This window comes from Calypte anna, chromosome Z (assembly GCF_003957555.1).
Source record: "Calypte anna isolate BGI_N300 chromosome Z, bCalAnn1_v1.p, whole genome shotgun sequence".
Taxonomy (NCBI): Eukaryota; Metazoa; Chordata; class Aves; order Apodiformes; family Trochilidae; genus Calypte; species Calypte anna.
The window spans coordinates 49,992,839-50,013,345 of NC_044274.1; the positions used below are offsets into that span (position 1 = coordinate 49,992,839).

Genomic DNA, 20,507 nt, shown 5'->3' on the forward strand with positions numbered 1-20,507 from the left:
CAGAGGATGCTGGTGTAGGCCGGTGAACAGCAAATGAATAAAGTAAAAGATAAATGATACAGAGAACTTCAGAAACTAGAGGAGGAAAAATCAAAATAAAAAGGAGCAGCACTGGATATTCCTAGGACATGTAGAAAGGTGTCTGTCTACCAAGCTATTCCAGCTGGTAACTCCAAAAAGAAGAAGGTTTCTCTGCTGAATAACATGGTGTGGTAGAATTGGAGATGAAAAAAAATTGATCCTTCTATGGTCTCAAAAATTATGGACTCTCAATTTTAAAAAAGCATTGTTTTCCTTATTTTTCTCAAACATTTTCCTAATAGTCTGGCTTTTTTATGGTGGTTCAGAAAAAATCCAAACCTTGGAAGTGGCTGTTTTGGAAAAAGCTGAGCCCAAGGTTTAATTTTTAATTACATGGTAGATTTCATTCTTTACAGAAATTCTCTGAATCTTATTAGTCATCCAAAACAAAGAGATGCCAAAGAAGATGGCCTGGAGTAGAGTTGCATGGGTCTTCTCTCAGTTGTAAAAGCTACTGCATGCACTACTAAATCTGCAGAATTTTAAATCAATATTTTTCTTTTTTTGTTTAAACTTGGAGGAAACCCTTAATTTTTCCTTCTCTGTACAGCTGCCTTTCTGACACATCTTCTGTTAACCGAATCAATGAATCTGTGGATACTTTAACCAATGAATAATGCTGCTTGAGATTTTGGGGAAGTTGGAGCTTTACTGAGGTTAAATCTCCTTTTACTAGGAAACTGTGTCATGCTAAACAAATTGTATGGATCAGACATCAAGCCATCTACTACGTAATGCAGCATCTGTTGATCTGTTCTGCATTCCGTTTAGAGGGAACATGATCCCCAGTGGGCTGTGTTTCCCCCCATACTGAGTCCACTTCCATTAATCCAATCTGCTGCAGGCTGAAGCTAAAGCTATATCTTTTTAAAAGGAGTTAATTAAAATGGGTATGAGGCATTTTTAATGTTTATTTGAGCTATCCACTCTTACTCATTAATAGTTTTTCATCTGAAATAAGCCAATTAAATTAGATTATGTGTATGCTTTTAAAAAATCTTCATCCCTAAGAACAGCAAGAATGACACAACACAGCAAAATTTAGAGCAGCTGCTTAGAAAGTCCAACTAGGAACACAAAACTAATCACTTTGTTTATCAGTTTGCTATTTTCTGTGCTCTAATGAAGGACTTGAGATGGTCGTTTAAATGTTTACATTTTCAAGTGTTAGAAGCTGAAGTAGCTTTTAGCACATCTCCTTAATGAGCACTAAAGATGCTCATTAGTGAGCTTCAAATACAACCTCCTGGGCTCTTTAGGTTGACTGTGACAGGTTCAGTAAAATACTAGTAGATTATTTTGTGAGCAGAGATGATATGAAGCTCAGTTTTCTCCAGGTTTCTATGAATGTCCCTGTGATCCTGGCTAGCCCCTTCCTCTCCTCTTTTCCCCTGTATCCTTTACAAGGCACCATGGCAGTACTTTAAGTTTTCCTTCCTTTTTTCAGTTCCCTTTCTGCTACGGTCTCTACAGTCACCTTTCTTGTCCCCATCATAGTGCAATAGGAAACAGTTAGCTTCCCATGCCCTCACTGTCCTCCTTGCTGTGTTACAGTCCTGCTCTGGTTTAGATTTGTCAGGGAGGAAGTTTGTTGCCTGGGTCTGGCCCAATGCCAGAGCTGATGGATGGCACAGGCCAGCCCCTGGTCTGGCTGCAGCATCTCTGAGGGGCCACAGACTTCTGCCTTCCCCTCTGCGTGGACAGTGCATTTCACAATGCTTTGGGGAACGTGATTATTTTTGAGATTATTTCTTCCTGTAAGATCTGATTCAATGGCTTTTAACAACACTGCGGGGGGAACTGACAGACAGGTGAAAAAACTGTTGCCATAAACATCACTGTCTAGTGCCATAAACATAATTTTCTACTGAAACCATAGTGGTAGTCCATAATTTTTATGGCAATAAACCAACAGCAATTCCTCAGCCTTAGTTTTAAATGAAATGAAATGAAATGAAATGAAATGAAAACTCAGTTTTGAACAATGAATTGTTCCAAGCATAGATTAAGAAAAACTACATCCAAGTTAATGAAACTGCCATAGGAGTCTGGCCTGTGGCCCTCAGAAATGTCTGCGGTGTCAGGCATAACCTTTGCTTTTCACTTTTTGAAACAAGTAAAATGCTAATCTGTTCAAATTTCTTCTTTGTTCAAATTTTCAATGCTAAACAAGATAAAAAGCCTTTGGTTTTGTGGTTAGTCCATGACAAATGACAGTTTCAGGTGATTTTTGCAGACAGGCAAGAAAAAAGAGGTCACTGTTCTTGACTGTGATAATTCAGATAGATAAATATTTTAATTTTGTCTGTAATACAGTACAAATTTGTTGGCCATACTACCATATTATTTGTCTGGCTTATAAGACTGTCAGCTCTAAAGGAGTTATTGTTCTTTTAATATCAGTTTGTTTTCACTTCAGTTGTGTATTTTATCTATGGATTAGACATACAGCTATATTGCAGTCTAGTCTCCTTTAAAATAAAATTAACATAATCAGTTCACTTTCAATATGTTTGTTTAATTTTTTTCTCAAAGAAAAATATTCAATGTTACTTTAGAAAATCATTCTTACTCCAGTGAACGTAATTCCTTCAAGGTATATAATCCATGCATATCTGAGCATCTGAATACAGCATCTGACTATATTTTTTTCTGGTCATATTTATAAGGGAGGTACCCATACAAATACATGGGCTAAAATTCATCTATCTCTGCTAAGCAGTTCAAGTGCTTAGCATTCCAAACATGGCTGTATTTTTACACTTGTGAAAGTTGCCATCAGAAAACAGTATAAAATGAGCAAAGAGAAACAGCAAGATTTAGTAGTGAGGTCTCTGGGCTAAGGTTTCAGTTCTTGCTCTCCTCAGCTGTGATGCTGACAGTGATCTGCTTTCTGCCACTCTGTTCTTCTTTTGCTGTTTAATTCTGCATCATCTTGTTTTCTTGTACAAAGGGTTTTTTTGTTTGGAGCACTGAATGTTTTTGTAAACCACACACCTCCCCCATGCTGTTTCCTGGAAGTAGCACTGCCATTTAATAAAAAAGTGAGGAATCACAGATAAAGGGATCAAGGTTTTTACATTTTTTTATTTTCCCAGAGGAATATGAGATATTTCATTCTGATAAAAGCATCTGATTACTTCATGATATCTCGATGTTCTAGACTCTCTTAGAAAGTTATAAAGATAAAATAAAATAAAGATATAATAAAAATATAGTTTAATGTTGTGTTTATTTAATATATTGGGTTTTGCTTGTTCTCTTTGCTAATTACATTTCAAACAATACAACTAACTCTCCCTAGTCAAAATTGACCTCCCCTTTGCCCACCCATTGGATAGCTATACTAGATTATGACTAAGGATCACTAATGCATGATTTATGAGTGCAAATAATATTTGTCCTGGAAGTGTTAGACTAAAGTTTGAATTCCAGACTTCTGACTGAGGGTTCACCGTATGTACACAAAAGCACTCCGCATATTCAACAGACCACGTTTGTGTAATTGACTGCTGTTAGATTAGAAGATAACTCTTAGAGAGCACTTTGATCTAATTATCGCGTAACTGCCCATTTAGTCTATCTATATCTCTTAGTGATAGAATATTGCTCTTTTTTGTTTAAAATTTAAAAAGATAGTAAGTAAATTAGAAATTAAAAAAGGAATGAGACAAATCATAGCACTTACATGTTCACACACAAAAAAAATAAAATCTGGAGTTTCTTGAATTGCATAGGTGTTGTACAACGCAGCAGCTCGTAAAAGGTAAAACCCCTATCACTGGTAAAAGTCAGTGCTCTCTGTATTCTTCAGAATATATTCCAGCAGTTTTTTTGTTTTCTTGTAAGTTAGGCTAGGTAGGAGAAGCCCAATTTCTTTTCATAAAATGTATTGTTTTATTGCTCCTTTTTCTGATTGTCTTTTTTGATTAATTGCTTCTCTTTTCACCTTCCCTCTGAGTCCATTGTTTAAATATTCCTACTCCAGATGCACATAAATCACTGCAAGTTCTGGTCCTGGGCAGGAACTCTTACATGTATAATTAGTTTGCACATTTAACAGCTGCTGTTAGTAGCTTCTACAACGACTTGTCATGCCAAATATAACACACTTTGTGAGCTCAAAGCTATGAGTAGGCCTTGGAGGATGGCATACAAAAATACATAGATATCATTGCATCTGCGTTAAGCAGATAGGACAACTATATAATCAGGTTTTGTTGCAGGCAAATGTTTTCTTTCAGACTTGGATCATAATGACTGCTGCACAGGGTGTTTTGCAGTTCTAAATTCTCTATTTATCAATGTATATTTTGTCTTCTTTTGATGATTTGTTCTTCTTGTACTCTTCATCACTTAGCAAAGAGATTTCTCAAACATCAGATGCAATTTTTCAGTTCTTAATTAGGTGTAGTAATATGAGGTAATAGGAGAGGTAGAAATCTTAGGAGAAAATCAAGTTATACAAACAAAATCTGAAGAATGTTTTATGACACTTGATTGCACAGTGTCGACATTTTCCATGATATTTTTAAGCTTTGACAGCAGCATCTTTTAACATGTGCTCTCCCCGACTATTTTGACATTAGTTCTCTCTGCTTGATCCATCATCTCTGGAAAGCTTGACATGGCCTTTTCATCTTAGACTGATGAGATTGTAAGTTAGGATTGTTTCACAGTCATGGCCGGCAGATTTTATCTCTTTGTCTTGCAGATTACCTCCAACAAACAGCTGCACAAAGCCAGGCCCAAGTGAGGACTTAGCAGAACTGCATAGGTACATAAATCTCTGGGGCCACTGACTCAGACAGCCTAACAGTCAGATCATTTATGTGCCACAGTGCCTGTAATGAGATTTTTTATGGATTCAGCTAAATATTAACCCTTGGTGGCCTAATTGGAGTTTGTTTGGTTTTTTTTTCTTATGTGTGAGTAGTTAGAACTTCATCTTTACCCTTATTCAGTCTCCATTCCACTTTGTGCACTTTGTCAGTGTAATTATTAAATAGATATATTTCTGATATTGGAAAAATACATTTTAATTTTTATGTTAATTTTTATGGTTCTTAAGCTAAAAAAATTCTTACACAGTTCTTTGATTCAGTTTTCTTTCCAGATATTGCCAGCTACTGCTGTGGTTTTCAATAGCTAGGATTTCATAAAATTTGATAAAATGCTTCTGGGCTATATGCCCACAAAATAATTAAAAGAAATACTTTATCCATTAGTTAGACATGGAGGACTCTCCGTATCCATTTGCAAAATGCATTAAATTCAGGAAGGTTGCAAAACACTGACCTTTTTCATCCCAGCACTACTTCTAATTTTTTTCTGACTTCATAGTATTACAAGGGCATTGGGAAGACAACAAAAGTGTGCATAAGAGAATATTAGATCCAAACGCTTATTGCAAGCCTTGGTTTACACACAACTGAAGATTCCATATGAGTTCTAGTATCTCTACTTACAAATAGTTGCAGATCTTTCATAGATTTTGACTTAAAGGAGAAAATACTCCAAATCAAACTTAGGTGCAGAAATGTGATAAAAGCAACTATTTCTAGGGAAATTAAACATTTGAGCTTTTCCTTTCAAATCACATCTCTTTTCAAGTTTTGCATCTGAACCACAGACAAAATTTGACCTGTGTCCATCAACATTAATTTTAGGGAGTCTTGAGCAATTCTGTCCAAATAAGATCATACTCATATATACATAAGTGCACATACGAGAACTGTAGAATAGTCTAGCTAGGGATATGCATGCTTACTTAGTTCTTTTCATTCAAGCACAGTGTTTCTTATTTTAAATTTCAGAAATACACAGTTAACACAAGTTTTAAGAGTTTTTGCACTGATTTGTGTTTTATAAAGTATGAGGTAGTGAGGAAAAATCTGTTCTGGGGATGTATAAGTGGAGTTTTTTTAGAGACACTGATTTATGATTCAAGCAGAAAATTACAAGTTTGCCCTGGAAAATTTTCAAAATCTGTGCTCAGTCTCCAGCAACTGTACTGGGAGAGGATATACCCATTCCCAAAACCCAATGTTTGCATTCAGAATGAAGCCACATACAAGTTATTCAGTCTTCAGATGGTGACAGAACTCTTAATGATGAGCTAAGTCAAGACATGGCAATTCGGTGTTTAAGAGCTTTGAGATCTAATAGGCTCACAGCCCTATAGGACAGGAATGAAGGATGCATTGCATTTGCATTGAGCATTGCCAAGATGGAAAACTAGATCCTGTGTGGTGGTGGCCAGGTGGAGACATTTACATTGGCATGACCCCTTACCAAAGTGCATTTCTGCAAACAGAAGTAGAGAACTGTAGAATTGTCTCCACTCCTCATCAGTGACACTCTTTGTTTCTTTCCTGTAAGTGGAACTCTTTGCTCTTAGCTCTTATTTTCATGTAGTACCATATCAATGGCTGCAACAAATAATTTAAACCAAAGGATTGATCTAAGAAATGCTCATAAAGCTTTGTGTGACAATCCCCTATCAGCTGATGCCCTCTCCAGGGCCAAGCAGTTATTGTAGAACAACTTTTAATTTGCTTAGGAATGAAGTGCAAGTATATCAAGAAACTGTTTAGAATGTTTAGTACAAATTTGACGTTTGTCCTTTCCCTTTCCCATTATGTGGTGATGGCCCTGCAGCTGGTGTTCATGTCTGTCTTCATGCATTTTGACTGTACAGTCTCCCCAAACTCTCTATATTTTGGCTCAGTTTTTTCCTCATATTTGAGCACCTCTTTGGGGTAACTGAGATCTTCCACCACTGAGGTAAGACTTAACCTGTGTATTACTGTTCCTAGTTTATAGGCTTATAAATACACAAAAAGCACAACAAAGCACTGCAAATTGCCAGTTTACCATGTAATTGGATTAACTTAGGGAGAGTACTGGAGGCTGACTAAAATGAATAAGCAAGCATCTATACTTATGTGTAAGGTTAATAACTTAAGAGGGAACTCCTATAAGCTAGCATGCTGTTAGCTGACTGACAGAAGTGGCTCAAGTCAGGGTGTTTCATGCAAAATGCACTTACCCATAATTTTTTTTTTCTTTTTCCTTTTTTTTTTTTTTCTTTTTGACACACTTTTTCTGCATCCAGGTAATAATGAAAATAATTGTTTTGGTGCTGCAGAAATGTACAGAAGATTACAGAAATCCTGTTATTATCATAAACTTCTCAGTCATATAGTAAGTACAGGAGAGGCAAAACCAATCCTGAAAATGCCATTAGATGCCTTTTGAAAAAACTATCCTACTCTTATGCCACTGTTTCTTATAACTATTGCACCTTTGGAATAGTGCACTGAAGAGGAGAATATGGGGCAAACTTTTAGAAAATTTGTAATGGTCAACTTAGCTTTTCTGTCCGTTCTCTCTGGTTCTGTATAGGTTCTCCCCTGTTAGACTTCATCAAATGTGAACTCCTAATGAATGATTTTTTCTTATTCATGTCTCTTTTTTATGTAGTTGTCCCAGAATCTTTTGCAGTAAAGAAAAGTAAAGTGCAAGAATAGTTTCCTTTGTTGAAGTCAAGATACAGACATGCCATTCCCATTAGGTTCTGTACTGACAGCAGTCTTCTTCAAGTCCGTACATGTATTCTACATTGTCCCTACATCATTTATGTATCTAGCAAGGCAAGTGAGATCCTGATTTCCTAAATGTGTATAGGCTACTAATTAAAGATCATTTGCCACTGCTAGAATCTGCCAAGATTAGACAGATCTATGACCAGGCATATATATGACCAGGTGGATACCTGTAGTTCTCTTACTAGGAACTGTTGCTTTCATTCTCTTATCTAATAGAATCTTTTAATCTCTTCTGCCATTTTAAAGATTAATGTGTTGCCTGTACTAGCTACTGTGAGGCACAGCATCTTGGTACAAATATAATTTAGGGCCAAATAAAGGACAGATTTCAGACAGATGGTTTGCAATCCATGCTTCAAATGACTCGGGAGCTTTTTTTCCCCACAGCACTGCTTGGTATTCTGATGTGAAATCTTTTATAGTTTTTCTATCAGGCCTGTCACAGATACGTTAGCATTTCCACATCAAGGAAAAACATCCAACATGTCTGTATTCTGTGCAGAGTGAATGATAAGCTTAAGTGAAATGCTAACATATCGTTACTAAATCTTAAATTTTGGACACACATCATACTATATGATTGTCTGAATTACGAGGATATGCAGATTTCCTCTTCAATGAAAAGTAAAACTGGGCAGTACTACAGCAGATAGTAGAAACATCTCTCAGTGGATTATTGAGGTCACAGACCAGAGGTTCTATAGCTGGAGACCTCAGCTGGACTACAGTGTCATGCACTGGGTAAAGGAGTTGAGTCTGATGTTATTAGTGAGCAAATTGCATTCCATGTGAGCTCAGCACTGCTTGCAGCTGTCCTGAGGCTTGTCTGAATTGCAGATAATGTTCCCAGAGTGATCAGAGACCTGGTAATCTTAGGTCTTCAGATGAAGATCAATGCCAGCACAGGGAAGTGATGAGTGTCAGTGGTTGACAGCCCCCTCCTCTGAGGGAGAATAGATCTGTCTTTAGAAAATGCCTTGTTGTTATTCATCACAGTTTTAAGTGTCAGCAGACCAAGGCTTAGCTTAATATATTTGTAAAATATGTCTGCTTAATACTATTACTTTCTTCTTTCATTGAACTGTTTTATGTCCCAGGGGCTAATAGCATCAACTAGAGAGCCAGGCAGATGCGGATGAGAGTTAGAGAGTCTTCTACATCAGTTTTATTAAAGTACCTTCATCACAGCCTGCCACACTTCAGTTATTTTATTTCCAGATTCCTTCTGCAGAAATTCCCAGCATCTGACCTGCTGAGCCAGTGGGTTTGTAGAGTATCAAGCTATCTATTTAATCTAAAAATATCACTGCATTTCCCATATGATATTAATAATCTAATCACAGGAAAGACAAGTGTTCTACTTAGTGTTACTAGAATTTCACATTAATACTATTAGAGAATAATTCTGAAAACATTATTTCTATATTTATCAGAAATCATGTAATCCACTCAGTCTTGTAAAAATGTTAAACTGAGCTTCCTCAGCTGTGCAACTTACGGGAACTAGTTTTTTTCCAAGGTCAGTGATCCTTCACCATTGTTCTAAGCAATACCACTAAAATAGCCTGGAATTCACTCACAGTTAAACTTGGTAATGCCAGGACAGACTAAAAGTAAGTGCAATAATAATTATGATATATTTTAGGTCCACCAGATTCAAAATAGTATTGGTCCCCTATATAATTTTGACGTAGCTCAAATTTGGGAAACAAAACCCAAGTCTTTAATAGTAGAAGTCTTTCTGATGAAGTTATGGTTTGTCTTATATTCGATAACAGTGCCCTCATGTGACAATGTAAAGCAATCACAAATCTTAGTTAACAATTTTTTTCACATTTAAAACAACTGAGGCTAGAAAACTGAGTTCTGACCAAATATTGTGTGGTAAACCAGAAAAAAGAACTTTTATAAAAACATGCATAGGATTCTTCAGAAGAGTCTATCAAGTCTATGGATTCCTATAAATTCTTTGTCTGTCTTTTCCTCTTCTGCTAATTTTAGCCATATTGTTGCATATACTCGTGCCTTTGATCTACTAAAACCAAGAAGTTTATTAAAACTTGAATTTTCACAATTTATGACATTGCCAAGAATCTAGTTCCTCTGATTCCTACTAAATGACTAAGAAAAATTGTCAAGAATGGTCACTCTTTAGCTAACAATGTAATAAAATCCTTACATTCTCTTAGGTTTTCTTTACATTTATTAGTCTCCTATAAAGGTGTTTCAAAGCATTATTCCTTTGGTATTTAGAAACCTTCCTCCTGTCAGACAGTATTTGTCTAGCACCTGTAGTTACACATATTTTTCATTGCTTGCATTGCACTTGAACCCTTATGAATTTGTAGAGCTATCATGTTACCTTTCAGCTTTCATTTTGCAAAGTTAAACAAATCATCCCTATTAATCTGCTCTCGAGTGGCCTAGCTACTGTGAAAGACAATCCTTGTCTGGTAATATACATTTATAAAATTCATCATAATATGGCCGGGTTTACTTCTATATTTATTCAGCAAGCCTGTGACAGAATTGCTCTTCTTGCACAAGAAATTGCGTATAATAGCCTTTTGCTTTATTAAGATTAATTTATTAATCTTATGAAGCAGACATAATGCTATGCTGGAAAGGGAAGGTTTTATTTGCACTAAATTGAACTCCTGAATGCGTCATGGCTGGGGAGTGAGGGTGGTGTTTAGCTCTAGGTTACTGTGCATACTCTGAAGGCAGCCATGTAGAGCTGTTCTGTCTTGTTATGATGTCATTAATCAGGGAAGGGAGAAGCAAATTGAGTTACAGCAAAGAACACCCTTCCATTTTGTTTCAAGACTTATGTACAATTGGAATTAAAGCCACTTTGTGAGCTAAATTCAGAGCTATTCTTATGACCGAAATTGCTAGATTGGCTCATGACCTAGGAGAATGGAATATGTTAAACATAAGAATAATCTTAATCTTCATTTTAAAAGTATGTTTGCTTTGCTCATATAGTGCTGGTGCTGGAGTATACAGGAGAGCAGTCTCAAGACAGCTTTGTTGCAGCTGGCTTTTTTCCTACCAGTTGCTTCTTATAATCTTGATGTTCACTATTATCAATAATTCAGCAAATGCATTAAATCAAAAGATAAATTGCATCAGCAAATACAATAGATGGAGAAAAAAAATGCAGTATGAGCAATAAAAACCATAACAAACTTTTCACTGGACGTGCCCCCCAGGTACTTTGAGGGGCAAAAAAGTATATTTTGCAGGGTGTCAGGATGACAGCAGGATGAATGGTGTACAGGTTGCTTTTAATTAACTGCAATTTGGTTCACTTACATTAATAAATGATACGTTATCACCAGTGTTTCCCAAAACTGGCTACAGAGCACAAGATGCTGCCTTTGTTTTATAATAGACATAAAGCCAGATTGATTTCATTTACCACAGAAGTGCCCTTTATACTGCTCAGTCTCATAAAACATAAAACAGAGTGGAAAAAGGCAGATTGTCTGAATACATCAGGGGGCTGTGTATTTCTGGGGCAGTTTATAATGACAAGAGCCAGTACCTTGACTGCTGCTGAGAGATGACAACCTCTGTCCTGTGCTGCTTCCCCCGTGGCACCAGCAGTTGCACCACTGCCCAGACAGTAAGATCAGCTTGATGCTCTGACTGAAAATTAACTTAACAAAAAAGAAATAATCTTATGAGTTCTGTATCAGCTTATCTTGTCCTACAGTTTAGAATATGTAATGAAGAACATGATTGTAATGTCTGCAGTAGAATGGGTACAGAGTAAGCAAAACAAATTTATGGTTTCTAATTGCCTTGTGAACTTGCTGTAAACCTTTCCTCCTTTATTTTCTTCCCTTCCAAATTAAAATGTAAAGCATGCTGATATTACTTAAGATTTGAAATTTTGTAAGATCAAAATAAGTAATTTTTCAAAAGTCAGTAAGAAGTAAATTTTAATACACTTTCATATGCTACATTTTTTCTAATCCTAAATTTTCATTCCCATATCTATTTAGGGGAAAAAAAATTTACATTTTAGCCTCTTTTTGCTGGAAGGAACCCTGGAGGGGGAAGATATGCCATTCTGGAGACTCAGGAGATCATTGACAACACTGTCATTGATTTTACTTGTCTTCCTGGGGTAAAGGCAGCTGGGATAAATGAGGCTGTAGAGAAAGCTGATACCATTGTAGAAGCTGAGAGAGACAAGAAAGAATAGGTTCCAAAATCTGCAAATGAAATTGCTTCACCAAGCTGTTCATAAAAGGCAAAAATAAATCATGGGTTGCCTGTATTTTTCATAAGGTAGTGTGTAAGTACTTTGTTATAAGAAGGGATCTTTTTTTCCCTTCTGCATGCATGCAGAATGCATTTATGATCCACAGCATGAGACCTTTAAATTCCAAAATACACTATACATTTAAAAGATAAATTTCTCCTTTGTAGAACCATGTTAAACCAGTTGTTTACTGATATCCAGACATACTATGTCTTTTGTTGAGAAAAATCAGTTAGCAAAGAAGCCTATCAGATTAATCCAATGTCAGCATTTGGGATTCCATTTTCTTCCATTAATCTCTTCTGTCCTTTATTTTTATCTGTCACTCATCTTTTAATAAGTTATCTTTGAAAAATTACTTTAAAGTTTCTGCTGTACTGCAGCTAGATTAAATCACATTTTTCTCTTTCTTAAGAGAAATTCTTGTGTTTCTTATGATTCTAGTATTTCAGTTGTCCAGTCATACTAAGCTGGATTAAAAATCAGACATTTTATTTAGACATTGAAGTACTAGCCCTGGAGGTTGGTACTTCAGGTTTTCCACTATTTCCCTTTGTTGTCTTCAAAATATATTTTAACAATGGCTTCTAAACCACCTTAAGTCAGTACTGTATCTTACTGTCAGTTTTTTGAGATGAGGATAATTGTTTTCCTAAAGTTCTTTTCTTAACCTCTTTGTAAAATCATAAATTCTTTCTCTACTTCACTTTTAAGGCTGGTCATCTCAGAAAGTTTATATATATATATATATATTTTTTTTTTTTTCTGTACATCCAGTTATGAGTCTGGAGGAATAGACATCAATTTACTTCTAGCAGAATTTAAGCAGGGGTATAGTGCTCTGGAACAAGATGGAAGCAGAATTTAGACACTGTAAATACTTTATGTATTGCACTGTATTACATTAGGAGGCTATTACTGAGTAGTGATATGAATGTTTTAGAAAAAACTAATAATAATAGTAATAATAATAATAACAATAACAGCAACAACAATAAGGAAGGCTGTAAAATTCCATAAAATATGTTGCCTGACTGTAGCTTTTCAATTGTAACTTCTTCTAGTATTCACAGAAAACTGTTTATTTGTGTATGTATTTTCATGGATGCTGATGGTGTCCCTGCTTTGTTCACAGAACTACCTTTATGCAGATTTTGCAAAGAAGCTTGAAAGAAGCTTCTTCATGCCTATGTAAGAAAGTCTCCCACTATACATAATGTAGTAATTCTCCAGCACGACTAGTCACGTGCAAGAGGCTGAAAAACATCCGTAGTGTAAGATTATTTGTGAAATCACTGCTATTTGTGCAGACAGAAAAGCTCAATTAGGATTTATTTAAATACAGGTACAATTTTGCCTCACCAAGAAGCTTCCAGTTTCCACATACAATACTCCCTATTTCTCTACATTTTGTGAATTTCTGTTTTCACAGGATGGAGTTTCAGCATGGGTTCTGCCTACCAGTTCCACAGCTGGCGAGTGTTTGTGATCGTCTGTGCACTGCCCTGTGTCTCTTCAGTGGTGGCCCTCACCTTTATGCCAGAAAGCCCTCGGTTCTTGCTTGAGGTATAACGTTCCGAGTGGTTCTTAGATTCCAGTCAAAATTATTTTTGTGTTCGCATCATTACCTCTATAAAACAGGCATTAAGATTGTTCAGTGACTATAGTGACTGAATGTACGTTTTGTTTGAACGTGTTGATCAAATGTTTAGGTTGGGAAGCATGATGAAGCTTGGATGATACTCAAGCAAATCCATGACACCAACATGCGAGCTCGAGGTCAGCCTGAGAAAGTCTTCACAGTGAGTATTGGTTTTAAAGCCTCAATACTTTGTACCTCAATAAGCTTGCTGAATGGAAACGTCTGGAGTGCTTAAGCAATCATTATTACTGATGTGCATGACAAATCAAATCATTTACACTCTAAACAAAGGAAATAAACTCATACTGAAATTTCTATATTTACAGTAGATGTTATTAGCCTCTGGCCAATGTATTTTTTAGTGTATAAACCCTCAGTGTTGTAAGTCTATATGGTGCACAAAGATACTCTACACCTGCAGTTTATTGATTAAGTTTACTTCACCCCTAATAATGGTAGGCACATGAAGTTCAAATTAGTTGACTGTTGTCTTTTTTGAAACTTTTCAAGAAAATTTTTTTTTCATTTTTATCAGCTAAGATGGTAATCATAAAAAATTCATTTTCACTCCTGTGAAATAATTTCAGACTTAAAATTTCCTCAAAGAATCTTGGAGGCTCAACTGCATTTTTTGCCTTGTAGGTCTAGTGATAGTGCCATATTCAAAGTATACATAGATCGTTTATATTTGGAGGTGAAAATGGCAGTTGTCCTGAGTCTGAATAAAAAACTGTTGAGAATTTTTTAATGGTATCTTCCTTATTTCTGAAGACCATATATAACAATTTCATCTTCCTGGATGCAGTAGAACCAAACAGAAGAAAAAATTTTCATGCTTTGAAATCCAGTCTGCCCTTTCAGCCTGCGTTGTGCTGTGGAGGTGCTGGCATTCTGCCCTGTCTCAGAGACATGCGTGGGATGTTTTTCCTCTTCCAGAGGCTTTCTTTTTACTTTAATGCACATAAAACTCAATTAAAAATTCATCTTGAAGCTTCTGTATTTGCTGGCAGTCTTGAGGAATGACCATCTGACCAGAAAGCTTTATTCCATTGAGACTGGCAGTTTATTGCCTTGGATATAGTTTCCAAGGTTTCCATTTACTTTTTTTTTTGACAAAGCTCAAGAACTATATTTAGCCAGAGAAAAGATTGATTAGCACATCTATTATGTTAAAGCCACATTTATTGATACATCAGTGACCTACCCCTAATCTCATACATATATGACATATATATCATAATCCCATATATATGTATCTCATAATCTCATATATACGATATATCATATGTATATCATATATACTTTATTTCCTGATTTCATTTATGAGTAAAGGGACATGCCGTACAGCACACAGTCACAATTGGTTTTTGCTGACATGAGCTGCTCTTACACAGAGTATGCCTTGTTTTTCTTCTACAGACACTGATATTGACTGATTGCACAGTCACCCATAGCACAGACCCTTCACCCCTATGGTGTTGATTTAGGCATGAGGAGGAAGACAGATGTGTACTGGTACAAAAGGTGGGAGGAAGGATCAGCCACAATCTTGGACCACTTACATTAAATTGTAATCACATCCTAAAGCAGCGACCGAGAAGAAAACAAAGCAGATACTTGCTGTTTCCAGTTCTTGTGACCTAACAAGTCTTAAACGGTGACAATGAACCATGTTGAACAGTTTATTTATAGCTACTTTTCTTAGTTGGTCAGCCATTAATATGGAAGGAATAAAGGAAAACCACCACTTTCTTGGAATTCTTGACAGTTTTTGCCATGAACACTGAGAAAACTCAATTCTTGACATTAAGGAGCTGAAGAACTAGAAATACTGTACTGTATGTCAAGGTTACACATCTATAGTCCCTATTCTTAGCTTACATTAATGTGATCAAAAAACTTATCATTGTATCCTCATTAGTCAATGTCAGTTTCATCTTCTAAAACCCAGAAAGAAAAGACCTTTTGCATTCATTTGGAACATCATTTTAGTGTCTCCTTTTTAAAAAAATATAAGTTAGTCTTGGATGTTGTAACATCTTGTCCCAGTAATTTTTTCACATAACTTTCCTAAATTAGGTATTCCTTTATCTAGTACCAGCCTAAGACTTCTGTGTTACTATTTTCCTCCAATTCATTTCACTAGTTATACCAAATACACATTGGAAGTATGATTTCTAATTCAACAGACAATGTAGCTTTTTCTCCATTACTGCTATAGCTTTAGTTTGCTTTTCTTTTACATCTTTTCCTAATCATGTTGATGTTGTGTTTTCCTAGACTCTTTTTTTTTTCTCAAGTCATGTTTATTCATGTTTCTCATACTACTGAGGATTTTATCATCTAACCTTTATAACACAGGAGGCATCAACTGATGAGCAGTTGGGTTCAGAGTTATGAACTCCAAAATAGATGTATTCTAGTCACTGTCCTTGGAGGTGGTGGCTCCTAATACTTTTTAAATTTTTTTCTGATAGCAGCAACATTAACAGAGTTGTTAGTAAGTTGATAGTACCCTCTATGATGGGACTATTAAAATCAAGCATTTATGCATATGCATAAACATCAAATATATACATCTTGGTATACATAAAATCAAAATTCTCTCCACTTTTTCACTGTCATGTGGTAATTAATCTTTTTCTGCAAACATTATCCTTCGTAGCATTTCTTGATTTTCTAAACATTAAAATATTGCATATTTTAGCTGTTGTTATTGAAGTGAGAATCCATTTTCATTAAAATAGGTATTCTCTGTTGTTTGTCTTTCATTCTTCATAAACTGACAGCTGAATTTGCATGGTCCAGATGGACCATTGTCCTGGTTCAATAGGAATTTTCTTATCTTTACGAACCATCAAAGGCAGGGGCTTTTATCCCCAGTGACACAGTGATCCCAGGATACATACACTTTTGCCCCAGCCTACATATCTGCAAATAAGTGAAGTGGCCAGAATGGTGAAAAGTCTGCCCCTGAGCTTACCAGAGAGGGACTGCTCAGAGGTATCTTGTAGGACTCAATTCAATCTTCTGTGTAATGTCTTTCATAAAAGCAATTTAAGAAAAGTTTAAAATCAATGGGATGATGCAAACAGGATTATTGCTTTGGGAAGAGGCATGTCAAGTAGGCTACAGGCTTTTGAGATAGTCAAGGTTTGGCAAGATAGTGAGCTACAGTATTTCAGAAGTTATGGTGGTTATTGAAAATCTCTTGGTGGGCTTTTGTTTGCTTTTGTTCAAAGACCAAAGGAGATGAGGCTTCTTAAAGAGTATACATCTGTTAAATCAGTGAGCTGAAAACTAGAACTATGCCATCAATATGGCTATTCCCTGATGTCCTGTAATCCACTATGAAACATCTGTGGGTGATGGTGCCCTCATTCTGTAAAGAAGAAACACAAGCTATTGCTCACTTCAGAAACTGCAGCCAAACAGTGAACACTCAAGTCTATTTATTGCTGTCTCCCTCCTTACAAGTCCATTCCTTTCCATTTTTGTTTCTTTTCTTCACATTGTCTGTCTCCTTTTTAAATAAATTGTGGATTAATACACTGCTTCCTGTGATATCTCTGTGATGAACACTGGCAACAGAGTGGAAACTAAGACTAAAACTATGTGGTACAGGTTTCTCAGGTCCTGTGTCTCGAAAGAACATATAACACATTCTTGCTCTGCACAGGAGAGTACAAGTAAAAATTAGTATTGTAGGCAACATCACATTATCTGTCACTAGTAATTCTAAATTGTTCCCTGCTGTCTGTTTATCTCATTTCACTTTAGGTGAAGTAGATGATTGCTCATAACAGCAATAACACGTGCAGTTCCAGATAATTTCACTAACTTTTTCTCTCTTCATTAAGAAGGAGAGTTAAAGTCAAGATCTGAAAGACAGAGTTCTATGTCTAACACTACTGCAACTAAAACCAGAAGAAACACATTATTCAGCTATTAATGCTTGACATTCCAAATATTTCTGTTTCCTTTAATCCATCGACTTCTATCAATGTTGTGACATCACGTCAAAAACCACTTGATAACAACTTCTGGACATGGTGAACTAAGAGTTTAAATACTGTTTCATCCTTTGCAACTAGAAATATGTGCATCAGCAAGACAGCAGAACCTGGCAGGAACAGCTTATTTAATTTAGAGGGAATGGATTTTCTGCATGCACTAAAAGTAGAGCTTTTCCAATACAGATATATCTACAGTAAACTTTGGCATTACAGTGTTCTACTTTTCCTTTACTAAAGCATCTGTAATATAGGCACAGGTTTAATATCTGCTCATTTGTAGTTTATGGGATTTATCAAAACCTTCAAATACTTCTTTACAGGCAGTTAATGATTCAAGAAAAAGCAAATATTTGCTTTTTTTTTTTTTTAATTCTAGGTTAACAGAATCAAAACTCCGAAGCAGATAGATGAGCTCATAGAAATAGAGAGTGATACAGGAACGTGGTACAGGAGGTGTTTTGTCAGGATTCGCACAGAGCTATATGGTGTAAGTAACAACATTTCTGTTTGTTCTCTAATTACCATTCATCTTCTTAATTAGCCTTCAGAAAAGGAATGGAGTGTTTGAGCTTATGCGGGTGATCGCTGCAATACTACATTTTCCGTGAAACTGGGTGTTTCAAGAGTCAGTGTGAGGTTCTGGTTTACTGAACCAGAAAAAGTGCAGATGAATCACAGGGTTTGGTCACAGCTTCTGAGGAGGAAAGTGCTGCATTAGCCATCTCAAAAGTGATGGATAATAGTTATATAGATCTTTTCCCAGACACCACAATATAATATATACTGGGAATGTTTATCAATGTATTCCTTTGGAAAAGGGGACACACAATGAGACAAAAAATTATAAGCTGGAAATTGAAGTGGCTGCATTGCTTACAAATGGCAAAGTCATGAATAAATTGTGTAAATTAATGTCAATAAAACCTTCATAAGGCATCATATCTGCATGTATTTTTAGGCATGTTGACTGTTTTACCAGAAAACTATGTTAAAACTCTTCCAGAGAATTTAACACGAGATCATTGGGACTGTGGTCTGTATCCTTTCTTACTTGCTTGGAAACCCAAAGTTATGCAGTGTCTTTTAACCTTGTAATGAAAATTGAGACGTCTCATTAATTTCAGAAAAAATTCATAAATGTCAAAAACAGCTTTCTAGAGCTGTTAAAAATCTTGCATCTTAAAACTCTCCAGGTCTGTAATGAAGTGTTGTAAGCCAAGGTTTGTCACAAGATACGTTTACTTGGAAAAACTGCATTATGCTTATAAAAAAATAATTAAAAGAGTGTCTATTTTTATAGATATGTGTAAAAAAAAGGAGCAGATAAATACTGAAATGTTATGATTTGGCCTTGTTACTAAACCAGTTTTAAAGTAGTTGCAGCTTAGCTGTCTCACATCCTTATTACCTCACTGGACTAACCCCTGGGTCAGAGAACTTTTCTTCATGCATGACGTATGCAGAAACCTTCTAGGACAGACTGCCTCTTCTCCTCAAAAGGAGGAAATCATCTTGAAATGAGGGGGAGAGAGAGAGAGAGAGAAAGAGAACATCATCCTCAGTCAGCTCTACTGTAGCATCTCTAACATGGGGGGAGTTATAGCCTTTCCTTATACAGTTAAAATACCAACTTCTAGCTGTGGTAAGTTCTGATAGATCGGTGTTTACATGGTGATTTATGGAATATAGCTTGTAGTTTGTCTAAACTTTAAGTAGGGTTATACTGGGAAGTGAGAGGAAAACATTTCTGTCAAGAGCTCTGTTTTAATTGAGACAGTCAAATGAAGCTGCCTAGAGATTAGGAAAGTTTTGAGGTGGTGAAAGTGAGGGTGAACTAATTGACACAGTCCACAATGGTGTATAAAAGAAATCGATTCAAGCCAGCAGTGTGCACTCACGGCACAGAATGTGAATGGTATGCAGGGCTGCATCAAAAGAAGTGTGTCCAGCATGTCTAGAGAGGTCCTTCTGTGCCTCTTCCCTGCTCTGATGAGACCCCATCTGTCCAGTTCTGGAGTCCTCAGTGCACAAGTTAGATATGAAGCTGTTGGAGAGAGTCTAGAGGAGAGCCACAAAAAAGATCAGTGGGCTGGAGCACCTCTGCTGAGAGCAAAGGCTGAGAGCTGAGGTGGTTCAATGTGGAGGAGACTCTGGGAAGATCTTATAGTAGACTTCCAGTACCTGAAGGGAGCCTATAGGAAAGCTTGGTGTCAGGGCGGTCTTTTTACCAAAGCTGATAGTGGCAGGAGAAATGATAATAGTTTTAAGCTGAAAGAGGATAGATTTAAATTGGACATTATGAAGAGAATTTTTAGTGTGAGATGGGTCAGTAACTCGGAGCAGTTTGCCCAGACAAGTTGTGTATGCCCCCTCCCTGGAAGTATTCAAAGTCAGGTTTGATGGGGCTTTGAGCAACCTGACTAGATGGTCTTTGAAGGTCCCTTCCAACACAAACCATTCTGTGATTCTATGAAAAGAAGCCAGAAAGTGACAAAAACCACACAGCCTAGCTGTTGCTGATTAATGAACTTGAATTGGAAGCACAGCTCTGATCAGTATCAAGGAGCTGGTCTGCTCTCTCTGATGCCCTGAAGAAGCAGGCAAATAGGAATTAAAAAGCTTCTATCATTTAACAATATTACTCATAATATGATTTAAAATACATGTGTTTCCTAATTCTTTACAGATTTGGTTGACATTTATGAGATGCTTCAACTACCCAGTGAAAGATAATACAATCAAACTTACAGCTGTGTGGTTCAGCCTGTCTTTTGGGTAAGAGTGGTTGATATCTTAAACCATCTTTTATAGACTTGATAATCAGAAGGATAATCTGCATGCAGTCTCTGTCACTATGATTATCCTGTTTATTTTAGGTTTAC

The 20,507-nt window shown here is 36.3% G+C and overlaps 1 protein-coding gene across 2 annotated transcripts in view; it reads left to right on the forward strand.

Moving 5' to 3' along the window:
* SV2C (synaptic vesicle glycoprotein 2C) overlaps positions 1-20,507 on the forward strand; it is a 79,781-nt gene that overhangs the window by 42,647 nt on the left and 16,627 nt on the right. The window contains exons 4-9 of one of the 2 annotated variants that reach the window (XM_008503469.1): positions 13,400-13,533; positions 13,680-13,769; positions 18,002-18,078; positions 18,174-18,203; positions 19,978-19,981; positions 20,312-20,400. In XM_008503469.1, the coding sequence (XP_008501691.1) occupies positions 13,400-13,533; positions 13,680-13,769; positions 18,002-18,078; positions 18,174-18,203; positions 19,978-19,981; positions 20,312-20,400 (424 nt within the window). Of the gene's footprint in view, positions 1-13,399; positions 13,534-13,679; positions 13,770-18,001; positions 18,113-18,173; positions 18,204-19,977; positions 19,982-20,311; positions 20,401-20,507 lie in introns of both variants that reach the window. The other variant, XM_008503468.1, reaches the window with a different exon arrangement.